General features: G+C 46.8%; 1 protein-coding gene across 1 annotated transcript in view; it reads left to right on the top strand.

The window, feature by feature from the left end:
* DHTKD1 (dehydrogenase E1 and transketolase domain containing 1) overlaps nucleotides 1–20,289 on the top strand; it is a 68,667-nt gene that overhangs the window by 14,586 nt on the left and 33,792 nt on the right. Inside the window, exons 2-6 of the mRNA XM_008064765.2 lie at nucleotides 2,202–2,357; nucleotides 8,634–8,845; nucleotides 11,457–11,651; nucleotides 16,833–17,102; nucleotides 19,275–19,446. Coding sequence (XP_008062956.1) covers nucleotides 2,202–2,357; nucleotides 8,634–8,845; nucleotides 11,457–11,651; nucleotides 16,833–17,102; nucleotides 19,275–19,446 — 1,005 coding nt within the window. The remainder of the gene's footprint in view (nucleotides 1–2,201; nucleotides 2,358–8,633; nucleotides 8,846–11,456; nucleotides 11,652–16,832; nucleotides 17,103–19,274; nucleotides 19,447–20,289) is intronic.

The raw sequence follows: 20,289 nt of genomic DNA, 5'->3' as shown, positions 1-20,289 counted from the left end.
CAAAAAAAAAAAAAAAAAAAAAATGGAGAGAACGGCCAGAAAGGACAAGCCTTAGATCTAGTCTATCTGGATTTTGGCCACAAGTGTAAAGGTTTCCTACTCACAAAACAGTGACTGAGAACTTGAACAAAGTTTATAGGAGTATCCTCCAGGCTGAAGTCAGTTCATTTACTGGAGTGGTTTGATTAGTCTCTTTGACATATGGCCCCGCCCAGCTGCTGTATGTGCCAACACACCCTATCTATGCTCTACACACCCCTATTTCTTTCTCCCTAAGCCTGTGACAAGCACACAGATGTACTTTGTCAGTGCCTAGAATACAGACCCAAGCACATATGATCTGGAATCATTCCATGGCAACACTTGTTACAAAAGGGACATTAGAAGTTTCAAAATATGGCCGGCGTGGCAGCTCACACCTGTAATCCCAGCACTTTGGGAGGCAGGGGAGAGAGGATTGCCTGAACCCATGGGTTCAAGACTAGCCTGGGCAACTCGGCGAGACCTCGTCTCTACAATAAATTAAAAAAAAAAAAAAATTAGCCAGGCATGCTGGCACATGCCTGTAGTTCCAGCTACTTGGAAGGCTGAGGCAGAAGGATTGCCTGAGCCCAGCAGGTCAAGGCTGTGATGGCCGTGAGCGTGTCACTACACTCTAGCCTGGGTGACAGTGAGACTCCAACTCGAAGTTTCATACGATGACAACAGTTTTCCTTGGGTTGTAAAAATGAAAACACAAAATCTAAAAATGTGGGCTCTCAATAACAGACCTTCTGATCTTTAGGGGTTTGTGTAGGAGTACCTCGACAGGTTGAGGGTTAGTTGAATGTGGGCATGAGGGATTTTTTTTTTTTTTTTTTGTGGTCCAGAGATCTTTTATTTTTGACCCCTATTAAGCCTTGAATTCATAGGGAATAGGTTCCAGCAGCTGGGGCTCCTTTCCGATGGTTTTCACAAAGTGTGGGGCAGGCTGGCGCTTCAGTTGAACCCATGTTCCTTTCTCCTTGGCTTCCTTCTTTTCCTGGTCATTTTCCTTCATGCGTTTCAAGAAGCTATCTCGACTCTTCGAGTGCTTCATATGCTCAACACGCACATGAATTTTCTTGGCAAGAATCTTGCCCTTGTTTGTTAACAATGATGCCAACAGCATGCTGGGTGACATTATGGACTCTTCCTGTCTTGCCATGGAAACATTCGTGGGGCATTCCTTTCTGAACAGCACCCATTCCCTTGATGGCTGCAATATCACCTTTCTTGTAGATTCGCATGTATGTGGCCAAAGGAACAACTCCATGTTTTCTTTTCTTTTCTTTCTTTTTTGAGTTGGAGTCTCACTCTGTCGCCCAGGCTGGAGTGCAGTGGCACACTCCCAGCCACCGCAGCCTCGACCTGCTGGGCTCCGGCGATCCTTCCGCCTCAGCCTTCCAAGGAGCTGGAACTACAGGTGCGCGCTACCACGCCCGGCTAATTTTTGATTTATTGTAGAGATGAGGTCTCGCCAAGTTGCCCAGGTGGGTCTCGAACCCGTGGGCTCAGGCAGTCCTCTCACCTTGGCCTCCCAAAATGCTGGGATGACGGGCATGAGCCACTACGCCCGGTCTAACTCCATGTTTTCTGAACAGCATGGAGAACATGTAACCAGATGACCCTCCTCTTTCTCTTTGTGTTCATCATTTTGGCGAATTATTGGAAGATGGTGGTTCCGGTCAGCAGGAGGGACTTTTTTTTTCAAAGTTTAGAATGGCTTTCATTGAGAAGAAAAGTGGCTTCTGGCTCAGTATAAAATAGTCTAGGGGCCAGGTGCAGTGGCTCACAGCTGTAAATCCTCTCCTTTGGGAGGCCAAAGAGGGAGGATTGCTTGAGCCTAGGAGTTCAAAACCAGCTTAGGCAACACAGTGAGACCTTGTCTCTACAAAAAATAAAAATTAAAAAAAAGGAAAAAAATGGTGTCTCACTGTGTTGCCCAGGTTGGTCTTGAACTCCTGGACTCAAGCAATCCTGTTGCCTCAGCCTCCCAAAATGCTGGGATGGCAGGCATGAGCCACCACGCCTGGTCAGACTCTGATAGTCTCTAATCCTGAAAACTGCTGGCAGATGTGGTAAGTGGGAGCAGTGCATTTAAAAATTCTTTGAAAAGCTGATTTTTGCAGTTTGTGAGCGTCTCCCAAACTGTTCGCATTGTTTTATTTCCCCCGATCTAGTTGATCATGGCCTGGCCAGGTTGGTGACAGCGTATTGCGAGCATGGGCATAAAGCTGCCAAGATCAATCCCCTCTTCACCGGACAAGCCCTGCTGGAGAGCGTGCCTGAAATCCAAGCGCTGGTGCAGAGGCTGCAGGGACCCTTCCACACCGCAGGTATGGCTCGACCCGCCCGGGGATCAGAGAACTGCCCATGCGCTGGGGCTCCTTCCTCTGTCCATGAAGAACTGGTGTGTCCACTGAAGCTGAGGCTTCCCCGGGTGTGAGGAGACAAGGAGAGACATGGTCAAGTTCAAGTGCTCTCAGGGAGGAGCAGTCTTTTTTTTTTTTTCCTTTTTCTTTTTTTCCTACTCTGTGAGCTATAAGATTTTATTATTTCTTTTTGAGTTAGGGTCTCACTCAGTGACCCAGGCTGGAGTGCAGGGGCACAATCACAGCTCCTCACAGTCTTGACTTCCTGGGCTCGGGCAATCCTCCTGCCTCAGCCTCCCACTTAGCTGGGACTACAGGTGCATACCACCAAGCCCAGCTAATTTTTAAATTTTTTTTGTAGAGACAAGGTCTTGCTATGTTGCCCAGGCTGGTCTCAGACTCCTGAGCTTAAGCGATCCTCCTGCCTCAGCCTCCCAAGTAGCTGGGACTACACGTGTGCACCATCAACGCTCAGCTAATTTTTTGATTTTTTTGGATAGAGACGAGGGCTTGCTGTGTCACCCAGGCTGGTCTCAAACTCCTGAGCTTAAACCCTCCCCCCCGCCTCAGCCTCCCAAAGTGCTGACAATACAGGCGTGAGCCTTGGCACCCAGCCCAAGGATCAGTCTTGAGGTTCCAGAATGTTCTTCTATGTTCAAAAATACGTTGAACTCCTGTTACGTGCCAGATGCTTTAGGTATGTCAATTCATTTTCACAACCATTCTCCAAAGTAGTTATTATCATCTTTATTTTGTAGATGGGGAAACAGAGGCTCAGAGAACTTAAGTGACTCATAGCTGCTCAGCAGCAGAGGAGGGGTGATGACCCAAGGCTGTTCCCATTCCAAAGCCTGCACTTAGAAATTAAGTTGGGCAGGCCGGGCTCAGTGGCTCAGCCTGTAATCCCAGCACTTTGGGAGGCCGAGGTGAGTGGATTGCCTGGGCCCACGGGTTCAAGACCCGCCTGGGCAACATGGCAAGACCTCATCTCTACAATAAATCAAAAATTAGCTGGGCATGGTAGCACATGCCTGTAGTTCCAGGCTATAGGCCTGGAAGGCTGAGGTGGAAGGATCACCAGAGCCCAGCAGGTTGAGGCTGCGGTGGCCGGAAGCGGCCACTGCACTCCAGTCTGGGCGACAGAGTGAGACTCTAACTCAAAAAAAAAAAAAAAGAAATTAAGTTGGGCCTGCATGAGCAATCATGATTTTGGGATCCTACCTCATGTTATTTTTTATTTTTCACTATATTTTTATTTTTTGATTATTTATTTTAAGTTGGAGTCTTACTCTGTCACCCAGGCTGGAGGGTAATGGCACACTGTCAGTCACTGCAGCCTGAAGGATTGCTGAGCTCAGGCAATCCTTCTGTCTTAGCCTTCCAAGTTGCTGGAACTACAGGCACGTACCACCATGCCCAGCTAATATTTTTTTTTTTTTTTTGGTAATTTATTGTAGAGATGAGGTCTCGCCAAGTTACCCAGGCTGGTCTTGAGCCTGCGGGCTTAGGCAATCATCTCACCTGGACCTCCCAAAGTGCTGGGATTATGGACATGAACCACCATGCCTGGCCTATTTTTTATTTAGTTGAGTCAGGGGCCTCACTTTGTTGCCCAGGCTGGAATGCAGTGGTACGATCAAGACTTATCGGCAGCCTCAAACTCTCGGGCTCAAGCAGTCTTCCCACTTCAGCTTCCCAAGTAGCTGGGACTATAGGCACATGCCATCACGCTGGCCTCTTGTTCTTTTCTAGGGATTTCCCAAGCATTCCTGCCCTGTGAAGCAGAGCTTGCTGAGGTAGAATCCAGAGCTTGCTGAGGTAGAATGCAGTATTCCCTCATTTGTGTACTCATAGTACTCAGGGCAACTCTCAATAAAAGCAGAGGATGGGTGCAGCAGCTCACACCTGTAATCTCAACACTTAGGGAGGCAGATGCGAGAGGACTGCTTGAGCCTAGGAGTTCGAGACCAGCCTGGGCAACCTAGTGAGACTTCATCTCACCAAAAAAATTAAAAACTTAACCGAGTGTGTTGGTGCACGCTTGTGGTCCCAGCCACTCAGGAGGCTGAGGCAGAAGGATCCCCTGAGTCCGAGAGGTCAAGTCTGTGGTGAGCCATGATTGAACCACTGCACTTCAGCCTGGACTATAGTGTTAGACTTCAACTTAAAAAAAAAATCACATACCCAAACCAATAAATTACTTAACCTGACATCAGAATAAAGCCACTCTAAAATAGTCTCAAACCATCCAGCCAGCATTAGCCTAAAACATGAAGTTACTTCATGGCCACTCCAGCATTGACCCTCTGGGCTCCAGCGAGCCTTCCATCTCGGCTTTCCAAGTAGCCAAAACTATAGGCGCATGCTATCACACCCGTCTAATTTTTTGATTTCTTGTAGAGACGAGGGCTTGCCAAGTTCCCCAGGCTGGTCTTGAACCCACAGGCTCAGGTAATTCACTCCCCTTGGCCTCCCAAAATGCTGGGATTACAGGCTGAGCCACTGAGCCAGGCTAGTACATGTTTCTTACTGGTAAAGCAACTGGTCTATCTGACATTGTGTTGTCATTATTTGTTTATAAATTGTCCCTCATAGGCTCTGATCTTCCTTGAGTACTCTTTATCGTCCTGTTTGTACTTTCAAGGTCAACACAGCCCTTGCATGGAGTGGTGTCTCCAAGCTTGCCTATTGGATAAGAAAACTGTTGATGTTTCTCTGTAACTATGTGTCTTTAGAGCACTTCTGTTATAGGCCCAGATTCGGGGTATTTGAAATGCAGGTAGTTAATAAAAATAACAGAAAAAAAATGAGAATCCCAAAGCAAGTTTTTGATCTATATACTTGTCTGCATCGTCTCATTTAATCCCTTCTCTTTTTTTTTGAGTTGGAGTCTCACTCTGTTGTCCGGGCTGGAGTGCAGTAGCATGCTCACAACCACTGCAGCCTCGACCTGTTGGGCTCAGGCGATCCTTCCACCTCAGCCTTCCAAGTAGCTGGAACTACAGGCATGTGCCACCACACCCAGCTAATTTTTCTTGATTTATCGTAGAGATGAGGTCTCGCCAAGTTGCCCAGGTTGATCTCGAACCTGTGGACTCAGGCAATCCTCTCACCTTGGTCTCCCAAAGTGCTGGGATTATAGGCGTGAACCACTGTACCCACCTCAACTGTTTTTAAAAATGCTTTTATTGTAGTAAAATACACATCTCTTACCATTTACCACTTTAACCATTTTAAAGTGTACACATGATTCAATGACATTTAGTACATTAAGTGTTATGCAGCCATCAGTCTATTCCAGCACCCCATACCCATGAAACAGTCCCATCCACCCTTCGTTCCCCCCAGTCCTTGGCAACCCCTCATCTCTTCTGTCTCTCTGGATCTGCCTTTTCTGTACATTTTATATAAGCAGAGTCGTACAATATGTGGCCTTCTAGGCCTGGCTTCTTTGACTTAGCACACTGCTTTCAAGATTTGTCCACTCTGTAGCACGAATCCATACTTCCTTCCTTTACGTGGCTGAATAATATTCCATTGTACGTCTATACCATGCTTTGCTTATCCTTTCATCCCTGGACGGACATTTGGGTTGTGTCTGACCTCGCTTAGTCTTCACGACTACCCCCTCAGTGCCTCGATTGCCCCTGCTTTACAGATTACCAAGCAGGCAGACAGCTCTGTAGCATGGCAAGCGCTTTGTATAAGTTGAATGATCCATCAGTATCAGAGATCTGAAGTGGATTGTGGCAGATGGCGTCACCTGGAGCTTGTGAAGCTGCATGCAGGAATGGAAGACAATGGCCAAGAACAAATTAAGAGGGCCGAAGGTCTGCGTGTTGGCCTATGCCTCTAATCCTAGAATTTTGGGAGGCCAAGGTGGGAGGATCGTTTGATCCCAGGAGTTCAAGACCATCCTGGGTAACACAGCAAGACCTTGTCTCTACAAAAAATGTTTTTAAAAATTAGCCAGACGAGGTGGCCCACGTCTGTAATCCCAGCCACTCTGGAGGCTGAGGCAGAAGGATCCCCTGAGCCCAGGTAGTTGAGGCTGCAGTAAGCTGTGATCGTGCCACTGCACTCCTGTCTGGGTGACAGGAGTGAAACTTTGACTAATAAAACAAAAAAGTAAATAATTAATTTTTTAAAAAAGAGGACAGAAGTCCAGGAAAGCATTGAACATAGCCAGCCCCTAAAAACTTTAAGGCTAAAAAACAAAGCAAAACCAGATCTTGAGATTAACATGATACATGATGACAAAGTGAACAGAGTGGATAAACCTTTCGTCGCTATACCCAGGGAGCCTGCGTGCTTCTGAGAAGGGATTGCTCCTGGCCTCTGAAGTGGCGGGAAAGCGACCCGCTTAATGGTGGGGAAACTTTGAGGCGAGAATGGCTCAGCTGTTACTACCGTGGCGATCACCTGGTTCCCCCCAAAAGACCAATATGCTAAATGTTTAATACAAAAGTAAAATAAATGAAGTTTGTTGTAAGCAAGCTTAAAGGAAACGTTGGTTTGGAAAACCAGTGTGCTAAACTCAGGCAAGTAACTGGCATCCGATTGGATGCAGAGATAATGACATGTGCAGGCCTTCCCTCTATGGGCCGGAGATGCCAGGAGATTTCCTTCTACCTTAAAACATTGCATCGTTGGCCTGGCTCAGTGGCTCAGCCTGTCATCCCAGCACTTTGGGAGGCCAAGGCGAGAGGATTGCCTGAGCCCATGGGTTTAAGACCAGCCTGGGCAACGTGGTGAGACCCCGTCTCTACAAAAGAAAAAAAATTAGTTGGACGTGATAGCGCATGCCTGTGGTTCCAACTGCTTGGAAGACTGAGGCGGAAGGATTGCCGGAGCCTAGCTGGTTGACGCTGGGGTAGCCATGAGCGTGCCACTGCACTCCAGTCTGGATGACGAAGTGAGACTCCAATTCAAAAAAAAAGTTGCATCGTTATTAATATTAACTATATTTGTAGTCACATTAAGACTACAAATGTTGGCTAGGCATGGTGGCCCCTGCATGTAATCCCAGTGTTTTGGGAGGTACTTGAGGCTAGAAGTTCAAGATCAACCTGGGCAATGCAGTGACACTCTCTCCTAAATAAACAAATAAGGCAGTTCTTCACTAATAGATATTGCTTTGTTAAGACTTGAGTGTTTTAGCAGATATTTCAGGTAAAGATAGGACATATGATTTATAGCTGTAAAGCACATGACACACTAGGCAACATGGTGAGAACTTGTCTCTACAAAAAAATAAAAATATTAGCTGTGTGGTGGCGCGCACCTGTAGTTCCAGCTACTTGTGGGTCTGAGGTGGAAGGATCATCTGAGCTCGGGAGGTCAAGAGTGCTGTGAGTCATAATCTTGCCACTGTACTCCAGCCTGGAAACATAGTAAGATCCCATCGCAAAAAAAAAAAAAAAAAAAAGCCGGGCTCGGTGGCTCAGCCTGTAATCCCGCGCCTTTGGGAGGCTGAGGTGAGTGGATTGCCTGAGCCGGCGGGTTCGAGACCCGCCTGGGCAGCGAGACCTCATCTCTACAATAAATCAAAAAATCAGCCGGGCGTGGTAGCGCATGCCTGTAATTCCGGCTACTTGGAAGGCTGAGGCGGAAGGATCGCCAGAGCCCAGCAGGTCGAGGCTGCGGTGGCTGGGAGCGGCCACTGCACTCCAGTCTGGGCAACAGCGTGAGACTCCAACTCAAGAAAAAAAAAAACACATGAAAGGTAGGTTTCAAGTGTTAGTTTAAATCAAAACGCAGCATAAAGCAACAGGCATCTGTTCTTGTGAAGAAAGTATTTTTTTTCCCCTCTTCTGGTTTTACTACTTCTTGATCTTTGTCCATATTTTTGGTTTTAACTTTAGAAAAACTCTAGATAGCCAAGCACAGTGGCTCACACCTGTAATCCCAGAGCTTTGGGAGGCAGAGGGAGAGGATTGCCTGAGCCCACGGGTTCGAGATCAGCCTGAACAACTTGGCGAGACCTCGTCTCTACAATAAATCACAAAAAGTTAGCCAGGTGTGATGGCACACGCCTGTGGTTCCAGGCACTCCAGCCTGGGTGACAGAGTGAGACTCCGACTCAAAAAAAGAGAAAAATTCCAGACAGGCATTAATAATGACCCAAGTTATTAAGACCGAAGTGATCTGAATTGAAGTAATTATCTTGGAACGTTCCAGAATTCTTCTGCTACATGGTTGATCATTTTTCGAAATGACCCCTTTGATTCCGTTTCATAGGATTATTGGACATGGGGAAAGAGGAGGCCTCGCTTGAGGAAGTGTTAGCCTATCTCAACCAAATCTACTGTGGGCAGATCTCCATAGAAACTTCCCAACTTCAGAGCCAGGAGGAGAAAGACTGGTTTGCCAAGCGGTTTGAGGAACTGAAAAAGGAGACATTTACCACAGAAGAGCAAAAACATCTGTCAAAACTAATGCTAGAATCTCAGGTAAAAAGTAGCATCTAATATCAGTGGCATGGGTCAGTTCATTTCCCACAAAGATATGTGACTTTTTTTTTTTTTTGAGTTGGGGTCTCACTCTGTCTCCCAGGCTGGAGTGCAGTGGCCGCTCCTGGCCACCACAGCCTCGACCCGCTGGGCTCCGGTGATCCTTCCGCCTGAGCCTTCCGAGTAGTCGGAATTACAGGTACGCGCTACCACACCCGGCTGATTTTTTAATTTACTGTAGAGATGAGGTTTCGCCAAGTTGTCCAGGCGGGTCTCGAACCCGCAGGCTCAGGCAATTCACTCACCTCGGCCTCCCAAAACGCGGGATTACAGGCTGAGCCACCAAGCCCGGTGATATGTGACTCTTAAAGAGAGAAGCTAAGGCAGCATAGTGAGACCTCGTCTTTACAAAAAAATATAAAGTTAGCCGGGTGTGGTGGTGCATGCCTGTAATGCCAGCTACCTGGGAGACTGAGGCAGGAGGATGGCCTGAGCCCAGAAGGCTGAGGCTGCAAAGAGCTGTGATCATGCCATTGCACTGCAGCCTGGGTGACAGAGTGAAATACCGACTCAATCAATAAAATAAAATAAAAATAAAGAGAGAGAACGAAACCACCTTGCTCCCTTCTTTCCCTATTGCTTAAACACAACAGACAGGACAGGCGCAGTGGCTCATGCCTATAATCCCAGCACTTTGGGAGGCCGAGCTGAGAGGATTGCCTGAGCTCACAGGTTTGAGACCAGCCCAGGCAATTTGGCGAGACCTCATCTCTACATCGAAAAATTAGCTGGGTGTGGTGGTGCATGCCTGTAGTTCCAGCTATTTGGAAGCCTGAGGCAGAAGGATCACCTGAACCCAGCAGACTGAGGCTGTGGTGGCCATAAACTGCCACTGCCCTCCAGCCTGAGCAACAGAGTGAAACTCCAACTTAAAAACAAAACAAAACAAAACAAAAAAACACAACAGACAATATAACATACACCACGTTATTCTAAGTAGAAAAAAATAACTCGCCAAGCATTCATGCTATTGGTTTTCCTCAGAGTCAAAATACTTCTTTTTTTGTTTGTTTATTATTATTATTTTTTGAGTAGGAGTCTCATTCCATCACCCAGGCTAGACACTCATGGTGCACATTCACGACCACTGCAGCCTCGACCTGCTGGGCTCAGGCTATCCTTCTGCCTCAGCCTTCCAAGTAGCTGGAACCACAGGTGTGCACCACCATACATGGCTAATTTTTTTTTGATTTATTAAAGAGACGAAGTCTCGCCACATTGCCCAGGTTGGTCTCAAGCTCATGGATTTTGACAATTCTCTTTACTTCCCAAAGTGCTGAGATTACAGGCATGATCCACCACGACTGGCTTCAAAATACTTCTTATATATGTGTCTACTCACTCTATAAAAGATGACAAGATCCTTAAGATCTTACTTCTCTTTTATTACTTGAAGTGATCAAAAGACTATACATGGAAGAGACTCTCGGTACAAACGAAGGGAACAAGATCACAGGGCTGTGATCAGGACTCAGGCATGTCGAGATAACAAGAAGCCACTTCCCAATAGTTTGGGTAGTTGGATAGTTTGCAGTCTTGATTAAATAATACTGTACAGCCCTCTGTGAAAACAGAGGTACAGTAAGCCCCCTAACATACAAACCTTCAAGTTGTGAACTTTCAAAGATATGAATGTGCATTTGCACGTCCGATCACATAAATTAGTTCACATGCCTGATGTACATTGTCACATGCATGCATCCTCTATAAGTGGCTGTGCTTTTGTGTCCTACACAGTCCTGTATAGAATACAGTAGTACAGTATCTTTGTTTCAAACCCAGGATGTCTGGAAGCAAACACAAAAGCAGTGGTGACAGATGGCTCACGCCTGTAATCCCAGCACCCTGGGAGGTGGAGGCTAGAGGATTACCTGAGCCCAGGGGTTCCAGACCAGTCTGGGCAACTTGGCAAGACCTTGTCTTTACACAAAATCAAAAAATTAGCTGGGCATGATGGCACACACCTCTAGTTCCATCTACTCAGGAGGCTGAGGCAGAAGAATCTCCTGAGCCCAGCAGGTCGAGGCTGCAGTGTCTATGAGCATGCCACTGCCCTCCAGCCTGGGCAACAGCATGAGACTCCAACTCCAAAAAAAAAAGTGATCATGGAGCTGGCACATACTACCATGTGTTAGTTGGGCACTAATGCTAACTTCGTTGGACTTAAACGATCAAATTGGACTTATGAACACACTATGGAAACGGAACTCGCTGGTATGTCAGAGACATACAATGCTGGGAGAGGCAGCAGGAATCTGAGGCTTGGTTCCTGGTCTAGAATATCATACGTTCTCAGGGGTTCCCTGGGGACAAGTTATTCTGCCACTCAGGTTATTCCCTTGCAGCCCGTTCTGCTGTCTAGCGTCCTTAGCAGAGCCTTCCTGCTGGATCCTGTGTTCCTTCTGTCCCTCTGGGATACATAGTGAAGGGGTCCTGCTGTGGCCACTTGGATGGCGTGGGGACTTCTCACCACACACGTAGACTTGTCTGCCTGCCACCTGGGCCGCTGGCCATCTGCCACCGCTCATGTGTCCGACGTGATATTCCACAGGCGTTTGACCACTTTTTGGCCACCAAGTTTGCCACGGTCAAGCGATACGGGGGTGAAGGCGCTGAAAGCATGATGGGCTTTTTCCATGAGCTGCTGAAGATGTCAGCCTATGGTGGGATCACCGACGTCATCATCGGGATGCCCCACCGAGGGAGGCTGAACTTACTGACGGGCCTTTTGCAGTTCCCTCCAGAGGTAAGGTCACGGTGTTTCCCACCGGCGCTGTGCAGTTGACTGTAGCAGAAGAAAGCTAATGGTGGTCATTCCTTCTAGAAAGCCAGCTAAGCTTATGAGCAGTGAGCCCAGGAGAGGTAGCTTAGTTAATTGATAGAACTGGCAGTTAGGTTGATTTTCTTTCTTTTTTCTTTTCTTTTCTTACGTAGAGAAAAAGGTTTCACTGTGTTGCCCAGGCTGGTCTCAAACTCCTGGGCTCAAGCAGTCCTCCTGCCTCGGCCTCCCAAAGTGCTAGGATTACAGGCATGAGACACTGTGCCTAACCAGTTAGATTGATTTTCTTTTTTTTTTTTTGAGTTGAAGTCTCACTCTGTTGCCCAGGCTGGGGTGCGGTGGCACGCAGGCTCACAGCTATCCCAGCATTGACATGCTGGACTCCGGCAATCCTTCCGCCTAAGCCTTCCAAGTAGCTGGAACTACAGGCGCACATTACCATGCCCGGCTAATTTTTTTTTTCTTCATTTATTGTAGAGATGAGGTTTTGCCAAGTTGCCCGGGTTGGTTTTGAACCCGCAGGCTCAGGCAATCCACTCGCCTCAGCCACTCGGCTCAGACTGAGCCACGGAGCCTGGTCAGGTTGATTTCCATGTATTCTTTCTTTCTTTCTGTCACTCTTTTTTATTTTTTATTTTTGAGTCGGAGTCTCACTCTGCTGCCCAGGCTGGAGTGCAGTGGCATGTTCATGGCCACAGCAGTCTCAACCTACTGGGCTCAGGTGATCCTTCCGCTTCAGCCTTCCAAGCTGGAACCACAGGCATGCACCATCATGCCTGGCTAGTTTTTTGTTTTTATTTATTGTAGAGATGAGATCTTGCCATGTTGCTCAGTCTGGTCTTGAATCGCTCATTTTTTTTTTTTTAGAGATCAGGTCTCATTCTGTCACCCACACTGGAGTGCAGTGGCATGATCATAGCTCCTATAGCCATGAACTCCTGGGTTCAAGTGATCCTCCCACCTCAGTCTCTGGAGAAGCTACGTCTACAGGCACACATCACCATACCCAGCTAATTTAAATTTTCTTTTGTAGAGATGGGGTCTCACTATGTTGCTAAGCCTGGTCTTGAACTCCTGGCCTCAAGTGATCCTCCTGCCTCAGCCTCTAAAAGTGTTGGGATTATAGATTTGAGACACTGTGCCCAGCCTATGATTTTCTATATATTCTTTTTTTTTTTTTTTTGAGTTGGAGTCTCACTGCGTCGCCCAGGCAGGAATGCAGTTGCACACTCACAGCCACTTCAGCGATGACCTGCTGAGCTCTGGCGATCCTTCCGCCTCAGCCTTCCAAGTAGCTGGAACTACAGGCATGCACTACCGTGCTTGGCTAATTTTTTGTTTTTGTAGAGATGAGGTCTCGCCAAGTTGCTTGGGCTGGTCTTGAACCCATAGGCTCAGGCAATCCTTTCGCCTTGGCCTCCCAAAGTGCTGGGATTACAGACTGACCCAGAGCCCAGCCAATTTTCTATATATTCTTATGTGGATTATTTTTTCTCTTAAGGTAAAGTTTAGTTTGTTGCCTCAAGGATGATGTAAGTAAATAAATTCTATTTTTCTTTTTTTTAATTGCCAGACAGGTAATGTGCCAACATTGTAACAAGGTTTGAGGGTGGCCTAACTTACACACATGCGTCAATACCCAATCACCACACTTATGAACTACAAAAGGACCAAATTCTGCTTTTTGAAGTATGCTTGGCTTATTTAATACAAATTGTTCAGATAAACACAAAGATCTATGCAATCACATACAGTTTTACCTCCCAAGATGACATGGACCTATTTATTTGCAGAGTTTAGAGTTAATAGATCATACTAAACCACCCAAGGGAGTGGTGTTGTAAGTAACTGGATCTTGGTATTCCTGTGCAGCCCAACTCAGCTGCTTTGTAAATCTCTCAAAAGACTTGAGCATCAGGATGAAGATGTTTATGTCAGGGAATATCAGAGAGACCTGATGTTTAATGAGATTGCGACCATGATACATGGATAAACCTCGCTATTGTTCTAGGCCAGGAGATTTAAAATAATTATAAATGGTAAAGGGCGTGCTGAAGTTAGATGGGTGAGCAGAGCTCACAGAAGGGTGCATTAGCCATTAGTCTGTTAGGAAATACATGTGCAGGCTGGGCACGGGGGCTCACACCTATAATCCTAGCGCTTTGGGAGGCCGAGGCAGGAGGATTGACTACCCTGGGCAACATAGTGAGACCTTATCTCTAAAGAAAATTTAAAAAAAAAAAATTTTTTTTTTTTTTAGTTAGAGTCTCATTCTGTATCTCAGGCTGGAGTGCAGTGTCATGCTCGTGGCCACCACAACCTTGATCTGCTGGGCTCAGGCAATCCTTCTGCCTCAGCCTTCCAAGTAACTGGTACTATAGGCCTGCACTACCACACCTGGCTAATTTTTGATTTATTGTAAAGACGAGGTCTCACCGTATTGCCTAGGCTGGTCTCAAACCCATGGGCTCCGACAATCCTCTCGCCTCCACCTCCCAAAGTGCTGGGATTACAGGTGTGCGCTACCATGCCTGTCTAAAAAAAATTGTTTTTAATTAAAACAAAATTTTTAAAAAGAAAATACACATGGTGTTGTTTCTCAGAGCTCAGCTTTACCACGATTTCTCATGCATTAGTTTTTCCAATATTAAGAGATTGATACTCAGCTTTTTTTTTTGAGTTGGAGTCTCACTCTGTTGCCCAGGCTGGAATGCAATGACACGCTCACGGCCACTGCAGCCTCGAGCTGCTGGGTTCAGGTGATCCTTCCACCTCAGCCTTCCAAGTAGATGGAACTACAGGCACACACCACCATGTCCAGCTAATTTTTTGATTTATTGTAGAGATGTGGGCTCCAGCAATCCTCTCATTTGGCCTCCCAAAGTGCTAGGATTATAGGCGTGAGCCACTGTGCCTTGCCAATACTCAGCTTTTTTTTTTCTGTTCATATCTACTTAATTAGGCTTCAAAGAATTTGAGTAAATCAGTTTGCCAAAAATCTAGTATAGTATAAAATAAGGGTGCTGATGAAAAATCAATACTCAGTTTTTAAGAGACAAGTAACTTAGACAAGGTGCGCTGTGACAGCTTGAAGGGATTGGTCAATGGGGCAAGTGCTTGAATACACACAGGAATTCTTGGCAAAACTGCATTCCTAAGATCTCCCCGACCCAAAAATGACTCCAGGATGCAGAAATGATTATGGCTGGGTACACTGGTGTGTGCCTGTAATCCCGGCTACTCAGGAGGCTGAGGCAGGATGATCCCTTGAGGCCAGGATCTGAAGAACAGCCTGGTCAACATAGTGAGACTCCATCTCTTAAAACAAAAGGAAAGAAGAGAAGAGAATGGATTATGAATGATCACATTTGCGAGACGCGCGTGTGCACCTACACTGTGTGAGTACGTGTGTTCATGTTTGCAGATAAGTCCAGAAGAAGAAGTTTCAAGCTAGCAAAGCTTTTGGGTCGTTCAAAGAATTTGGAGAATTTAGAATAACTTCGGCCTGTAATCCCAGCACTTTGGGAGGCTGAGGCGAGTGGATTGCCTGAGCCTGTGGGTTCAAGACCAGCCCGGGAAACTTGGCAAAATCTCTGCCAAGACTCTGCATATCAAAACTTAGCCATGTGTGGTAGCACACACCTATAATTCTGGCTACTTGGATGACTGAGGCGGAAGGATCGCAGGAGCCCAGCAGGTTGATGCTGGGGTGGCCTTGAGTGTGCCACTGCACTCCAGCCTGGGCAACGGAATGAGACTCTAACTCAAAAAAAAAAAAAAAAGAATAACTTGGTGTTTTTGGCAAATACCTTGGTTTGAGACCCAGCTTTGTTACTTACTAGCTGGGAACTTTTAACCATTTATTTAACTTCTCTTTGTTTTCAAAATGGGTGATAACACCTGTCTCATAGAAGACTGAAAATAAAGCTGAGAACATTTGCAGAGAAATGTTTTGAGAACTGGCCAGCATAATTCTGTAAGTCTGAGCTAAGCAGTATGTGTCATCCTTGTCAAGATGGAATTACATCCTATTTTGTTATTTTCTTCTCTAACTTTAATGAAATTAACACCAATTTCTTTTTGGAAAATATATTCTAACAGATATATTTTTAAAAAGATAGACCCTGACATGGTGGCTCATGCCTGTAATCTCAGAACTTTGGGACACTGAGGCAAGAGTATTGCTTGAGCCCAGGAGTTCAACACCAGCTTGGGCAACATCACAAGACCCTTCCTCTTTTAAAATACATTTTTTTTTTTAGTTGGAGTTTCACTCTGTCACCCAGACTGGAGTGCAGGGGCACGCTCATGGCTATCGCAGCCTCGACCTGCTGGACTCAGGCGATCCTTCTGCCTCAGCCTTCCGAGTAGCTGGAGCTGGTGCACACCACCACGCCCAGCTAACTTTGGTTTATTGTGGAGACAAGGTCTTGCCAAGTTGCCTGGGCTGGTGTCGAACTCCTGGGCTCAAACAATCTTCCCGCTTCGGCCTCCCAAAATACTGGGATTATAGGTGTGAGCCACTGCACCCAACTAAAAGAAATATTTTTTAAAAGTTGTACTTAGCCGGGCTTGGTGGCTCAGCCTATAATCCCGCGCCTTTGGGAGGCTGAGGTGAGTGGATTGCCTGAGCCTGCGGGTTCGAGACCCACCTGGGCAGCAAGACCTCATCTCTATAATAAATCAAAATGAGCCGGGTGTGGTAGTGTGCGCCTGTAGTTCCAGCTACTCGGAAGGCTGAGGCGGAAGGATCGCCGGAGCCCAGCAGGTCGAGGCTGTGGTGGCCGGGAGCGGCCAATGCACTCCAGTCTGGGTGACAGAGTGAGACTACAACTCAAAAAAAAAAATTAAAAATAAAATAAATAAATAAATAAATAAAATAAAAGTTGTACTTATTGCTAGATAGGGATTCCTTGCTACTTGTCACATGTTAGACTCCTCTTAATATGTTGGCACTTCATTTGATTCTGAGGATTTCCAAGTAGTTCTCAACAATCCAACAGTTAGAAGTCTGTGCCTGCCGGGCTTAGTGGCTCAGCCTGTAATCCCGCGCCTTGGGAGGCTGAGGTGAGTGGATTGCCGCCCCCTTTTCCCTGGTCTCCCTTGTGATAAAAGACATTTCTTTCCTCGTCTGCATTTTCCTAATAGCTGATGTTTCGCAAAATGCGAGGCTTGAGTGAATTTCCAGAGAATTTTGCAGCCACTGGAGATGTTCTGTCTCACCTGACCTCCTCCGTGGACCTGGACTTTGGGGCGCACCACCCCCTCCACGTGACAATGCTGCCTAATCCCTCGCACCTGGAAGCTGTCAACCCTGTGGCTGTCGGGAAAACTCGTGGCAGGCAGCAGTCACGACAAGACGGGGACTACTCTCCAGAAAGCTCAGCGCAGCCTGGGGACAGAGTCATTTGCTTACAGGTAGCTGGAGGTCCAGGAAGGGAGGTCAGAGGTGGGAAAACTGGGGAGAAAGAATGCGTGGGTTGGTAGAGCTGAGCAGAGATTGCAGACGTTCAAGATGAAACTGAGGTGACCTTCTGGGGAAAGGATATTCTGCACTTGTTTTAAAAATTCATGGCAGCTGGGCGCGGTGGCTCACGCCTGTAATCCCAGTACTTTGGGAGGCAGGGACGAGAGGATTGCTTGAGCCCAGGGGTTTGAGACCAGCCCGGGCAACATATATATATGGTGGCTCACGCCTATATATATTCCATGATATAGAATTTCTAAATAGAAATCATCAAATCATTAGCCAGACATTCTCTCTACTTTTCATTTAATTCATAATACTCCAAACTATTTCAATCATTCTCATCTGCCTTATATTGGCTGATCTTAAGACTTTTGAAGCCTCGACCTGCTGGGCTCAGGTGATCCTTCTGCCTCAGCCTGGCTAATTTTTTGATTTACTGTAGAAACGAGGTCTCCCTGCGTTGCTCAGGCTGGTCTCAAACCCCTGAGTTCAGGCAATCCTCTTGCCTCTACCTCCCAAAGTGCTAGGATTATAGACGTGAGCCACCTCACCTGTTGATAGTAGCCCTTTATTTTTATCTTTTTAGTCGGGGTCTCACTCTGTCACCTAGACTGGAGTGCAGTGGCTCTCGCTGCTCACTGTAGCCTCAACCTCTTCTAATGTCTACAATTCTCTCATTATTTGCTTTAAACTTAAAAAATAATTTCCCCTTCCCTACCACTTTGTCTACCAGGTTTTGGGATGATACTGTAATCTCGTGACTTCCAATGTTCTAGAAGGATTGCACATTGTAGATATATTATTCTCTCATAATAATATTTTGTAAAATCAGAAAATTAGCCAGGCGTGATGGTGCGTGCTTATTATACCAGGTACTTGGGAGGCTGAGGCAAAAGGATTGCCTGAGTCTGGGAGGTGGAGGCTGAGGTGAACTGTGATTGTGCCACTGCATTCCAACCGGGGCGACAGAGTGAGACTCCAACTGAAAATAAGTAAATGAAATAAAATTTTAAAAAACATTTAAAATAATTTAACATTTTGGTTTTTCCTCAAGCGCTCTTTCCACGTACGTGTAACTTGTTTTCCCCCTACTTCCTAGGCTCTGACGTCCCTTCACTCTGCTTTATGTCCAAATGGCACCGAGGATTAGGTGACGGGAACTGCCCACAGGCTCTGGCAAGGGAGGTGTGTCAGCACTGCGCCCTCTCCCTGTTGTCTTGCGGGCTGTTTGCATGCCAGGTTTCCTAGAGCTGTTTCCTCTTTGAGCCTCCAATAGCTGTGACTCTCTGTACCTGAATATTTGCTCATGTCATATGTGATGAGCACTGGTGGTGACATGGGCAGGCGAAATGGGTCACCTGATGGCAGCTGCCAAAGGAAAAGACTTATTGAGCATCTTTTTTTTTTCTTTTTTGAGTTGGAGTCTCACTCGGTCGCCCAGACTGGAGTGCAGTGGTCACTCCCGGCCACCGCAGCCTCACCTGCTGGGCTCCGGCGATCCTTCTGCCTCAGCCTTCCGAGTAGCTGGAGTTACAGGCATGTGCTACCACGCCCGGCTGATTTTTTTTGGATTTATTGTAGCGATGAGGTCTCGTTGCCCAGGCGGGTCTTGAACCCGCGGGCTCAGGCAATCCACTCACCTCAGCCTCCCAAAGGCATGGGATTACAGGCTGAGCCACCGAGCCCGGCTGAGCATCTTTTTTTTAAAACAAAAATTGATGTTGGACAACCCTTTCGGGACCCCTCCCACTACTGGGAGCTTTTCCATCCTCTAACAAAATTCCTACTTCCTCAAAAAAAAAAAAATTGATGTTATGTAATTAGAGATGAGGTCTGGCTGTATTGCCCAGGCTGATCTTGAACTGGGCTCAGCCTCCTAGATACTGGGATTACAGGTGTGAGCCACCGCACTCAGCCCGATAGAGCATCTTTGAAAGCTGCTTTTAAGATCAGTCTAACCATTCTAGGAAGTCTTATTCTCGCATTTTTAGGACAGCAGTGGGGTAGTGAGAGTGTGGTTGCTTTCATTCCTGGTAGCATTTTAAAACAACTTATTCCAGTCTGAAAACCTAAAGTTCTTAAGTCTACATGTTCCTTTTCTTTTTCCCCCTGTGATTTAGGTTCATGGGGATGCTTCTTTCTGTGGTCAAGGGATTGTTCCTGAAACATTCACGCTCTCCAACCTCCCACATTTCAGAATTGGGGGGAGTATCCATTTGATTGTCAATAACCAGCTGGGTTACACCACTCCGGCAGAAAGAGGAAGGTCTTCTTTATACTGCAGTGACATTGGTATGTAACACGGGGCAGGGGACAGTGGAGGACAGGGGGTATGTTGCTGGGCCCAACAAGGACGTCCTGAAGTCTTGGGGTGACCCCTCAATGCAAGGAGATGAGACAAGGATGGAGCCGAGAGTGTGCCATCCTCAATTCATCTGAAATAGCCCCATGAAGGATCTGGTAGAGGCTGGAGTTCAGCACAGCTAGGAGAGCACTACAGGAATTAGTTTTAGGATGTTCAAACTTGGAGCACCTAAGATCTTAGGCAAAAAGAACATGTTCATCAGATGCGGTGGCTCACACCTGTCATCCCAGCACTTTGGGAGGCTGAGGTTCGAGACCAGCCTGAGTAACATGTCGAGACCTCATCTCTACAATAAATCAAAAAATTAACCAGGCATGGTGGCACATGCTTGTGATTCCAGCTACTTGGAAGGCTAAGGCAGAAGGATCGCCTGAGCCCCACAGGTCGAGGCTGTGGTGGCCGGGAGCATGCCACTGCCCTCCAGCCTGGGATACCAAGTGAGACCACCTCAAAGAAAAAAAAAAGGAAAGGACATGTTCGTCAGGTGCCATGGCTCACACCTGTCATCCCAGCACTTTGGGAGGCTGAGGTGAGCCCACAGGTTGGAGACCAGCCTGAGTAACATGGTGAAACCTCATCTCTACAATAAATCAAAAACTTAACTGGGCTCGGTGGCTCAGTCTGTAATCCCGCGCTTTGGGAGGCTGAGGTGAGTGGATTGCCTAAGCCCGCGGGTTTGTGACCTGCCTTGGCAACTTGGTGAGACCTCACCTCTACAATAAATCAAAAATTAGCTGGGCATGGTAGCACACGCCTGTAGTTCCAGCTAC

This window comes from Carlito syrichta, unplaced genomic scaffold (genome assembly GCF_000164805.1).
Source record: "Carlito syrichta isolate Samal-C Ts95f unplaced genomic scaffold, Tarsius_syrichta-2.0.1 Scaffold308004, whole genome shotgun sequence".
Classification (NCBI taxonomy): domain Eukaryota; kingdom Metazoa; phylum Chordata; class Mammalia; order Primates; family Tarsiidae; genus Carlito; species Carlito syrichta.
The sequence above is the reverse complement of the archived record's forward strand: the minus strand, read 5'-3'. Positions and strand labels throughout refer to the sequence as shown.